The sequence below is a fragment of the Bos mutus genome, chromosome 23 (assembly GCF_027580195.1).
Source record: "Bos mutus isolate GX-2022 chromosome 23, NWIPB_WYAK_1.1, whole genome shotgun sequence".
NCBI lineage: Eukaryota > Metazoa > Chordata > Mammalia > Artiodactyla > Bovidae > Bos > Bos mutus.
In genome coordinates, this window is record NC_091639.1 from 20,735,995 (window position 1) to 20,737,521 (window position 1,527).

A 1,527-nucleotide genomic window follows, 5' to 3' on the forward strand; every position below is an offset into this window, starting at 1 on the left:
GAATTTACAGAATAACAAAAGATCAAATTTTGATATTTTATAAAGAATAAGTTCTATGAATACAGAAATTGATGATACTTTAAAATTTTTGAAATTTATTTTGCTAATACACTTAAAAATAGAAACACTTGAAATACTTGGAAAGATAAATATGTATATTTTTGTCAATATATTTTCACATTATTAATAGCATCATTCTATAAGTTTATACAAACTATTAGCAAAATGCTTATAACTGACAGTAAATAAATGTGCTTGTTAACTTACTTTTTATATTCCAGAGAACCAAGAGCTGACCATTTAACATGAATAGGATCAATGAGAGTGTCCCCCAAGAGTTCATCCTCTTAGGTTTCTCAGATCGACCATGGCTGGAGCTTCCACTCTTTGTGGTGTTCCTGATTTCCTATATCTTGACCATCCTGGGCAATCTAGCAATAATTATTGTGTCCCATCTGGATTCCAAGCTCCATACCCCCATGTATTTTTTTCTTACCAATCTCTCACTCTTGGACCTTTGCTACACCACAAGTACAGTTCCACAAATGCTGGTAAACATACGCAGCATCAGGAAGGTGATTAGTTATGGCAGCTGTGTGGCACAACTTTTCATTTTCCTGGCTTTGGGTTCCACTGAATGTCTCCTCCTGGCTGTCATGTCCTTTGATAGGTTTGCAGCTATTTGTCGGCCTCTCCACTACTCCATCATCATGCACCAAAGGCTCTGCCTCCAGCTGGCAGCTATGTCCTGGGTTAGTGGCTTTAGCAACTCAGTATTGCAGTCCACCTTGACCCTGCAGATGCCACTCTGTGGCCACAATGAAGTGGATCACTTCTTCTGTGAAGTTCCTGCTCTGCTCAGGTTGTCATGTGTAGACACAACAGCAAATGAAGCTGAACTATTCTTTATCAGTGTGCTATTCCTTCTAATACCTGTGACACTCATTCTGATATCATATGCTTTTATTGTCCAAGCAGTGTTGAGAATACAATCAGTGGAAGGTCGGCGAAAGGCATTTGGAACATGTGGCTCCCATTTGATAGTGGTGTCTCTTTTTTATGGCACTGCTATCTATATGTACCTGCAACCACCATCCCCTGCCTCCAAGGATCGGGGAAAGATGGTATCCCTTTTCTATGGAATCATCACACCCATGTTGAACCCCCTTATATACACACTTAGGAACAAAGATGTAAAGGGTGCATTTAAGAGGCTGATTGCAAGGATTTTCTTAATCAAGAAATATCCAAGTGATAGGCCTTGTTAAAACTTGAAGTTTATTATTTTAATAATTTAATAAATTTAATAAAATTAATTTAATTAAAGTTAAATGAAATATGTTGAAGTTGCTTTAGTCTGACTACTGTTAGAACTATTATCATGAACTTCTTTAAATAAAATGTCACTGACAAAAAATTACATTTATTTCCTACTGTCTACCTATAGTCATTGCACAAGTCCTGAGAACTGGTGCATTATGATCCCCTAAAATAGTGTAAGCTTGAAATATTTAAAGTCTCAGGCTT

General features: G+C 36.9%; 1 protein-coding gene across 1 annotated transcript; it reads left to right on the forward strand.

Moving 5' to 3' along the window:
* The first annotated feature begins 305 nt into the window (after window positions 1–305).
* On the forward strand, window positions 306–1,268 carry LOC102275077 (olfactory receptor 2B2). Its single transcript, XM_005906158.2, has one exon. The coding sequence runs from the start codon at window positions 306–308 to the stop codon at window positions 1,266–1,268; it is 963 nt and encodes a 320-aa protein (XP_005906220.2).
* Window positions 1,269–1,527: the final 259 nt, after the last annotated feature.

Bases quoted from the DNA above. Each gene is read 5' to 3' on its own strand.
- LOC102275077 (XM_005906158.2), top strand. From the start codon at position 306: ATGAATAGGATCAATGAGAGTGTCCCCCAAGAGTTCATCCTCTTAGGT.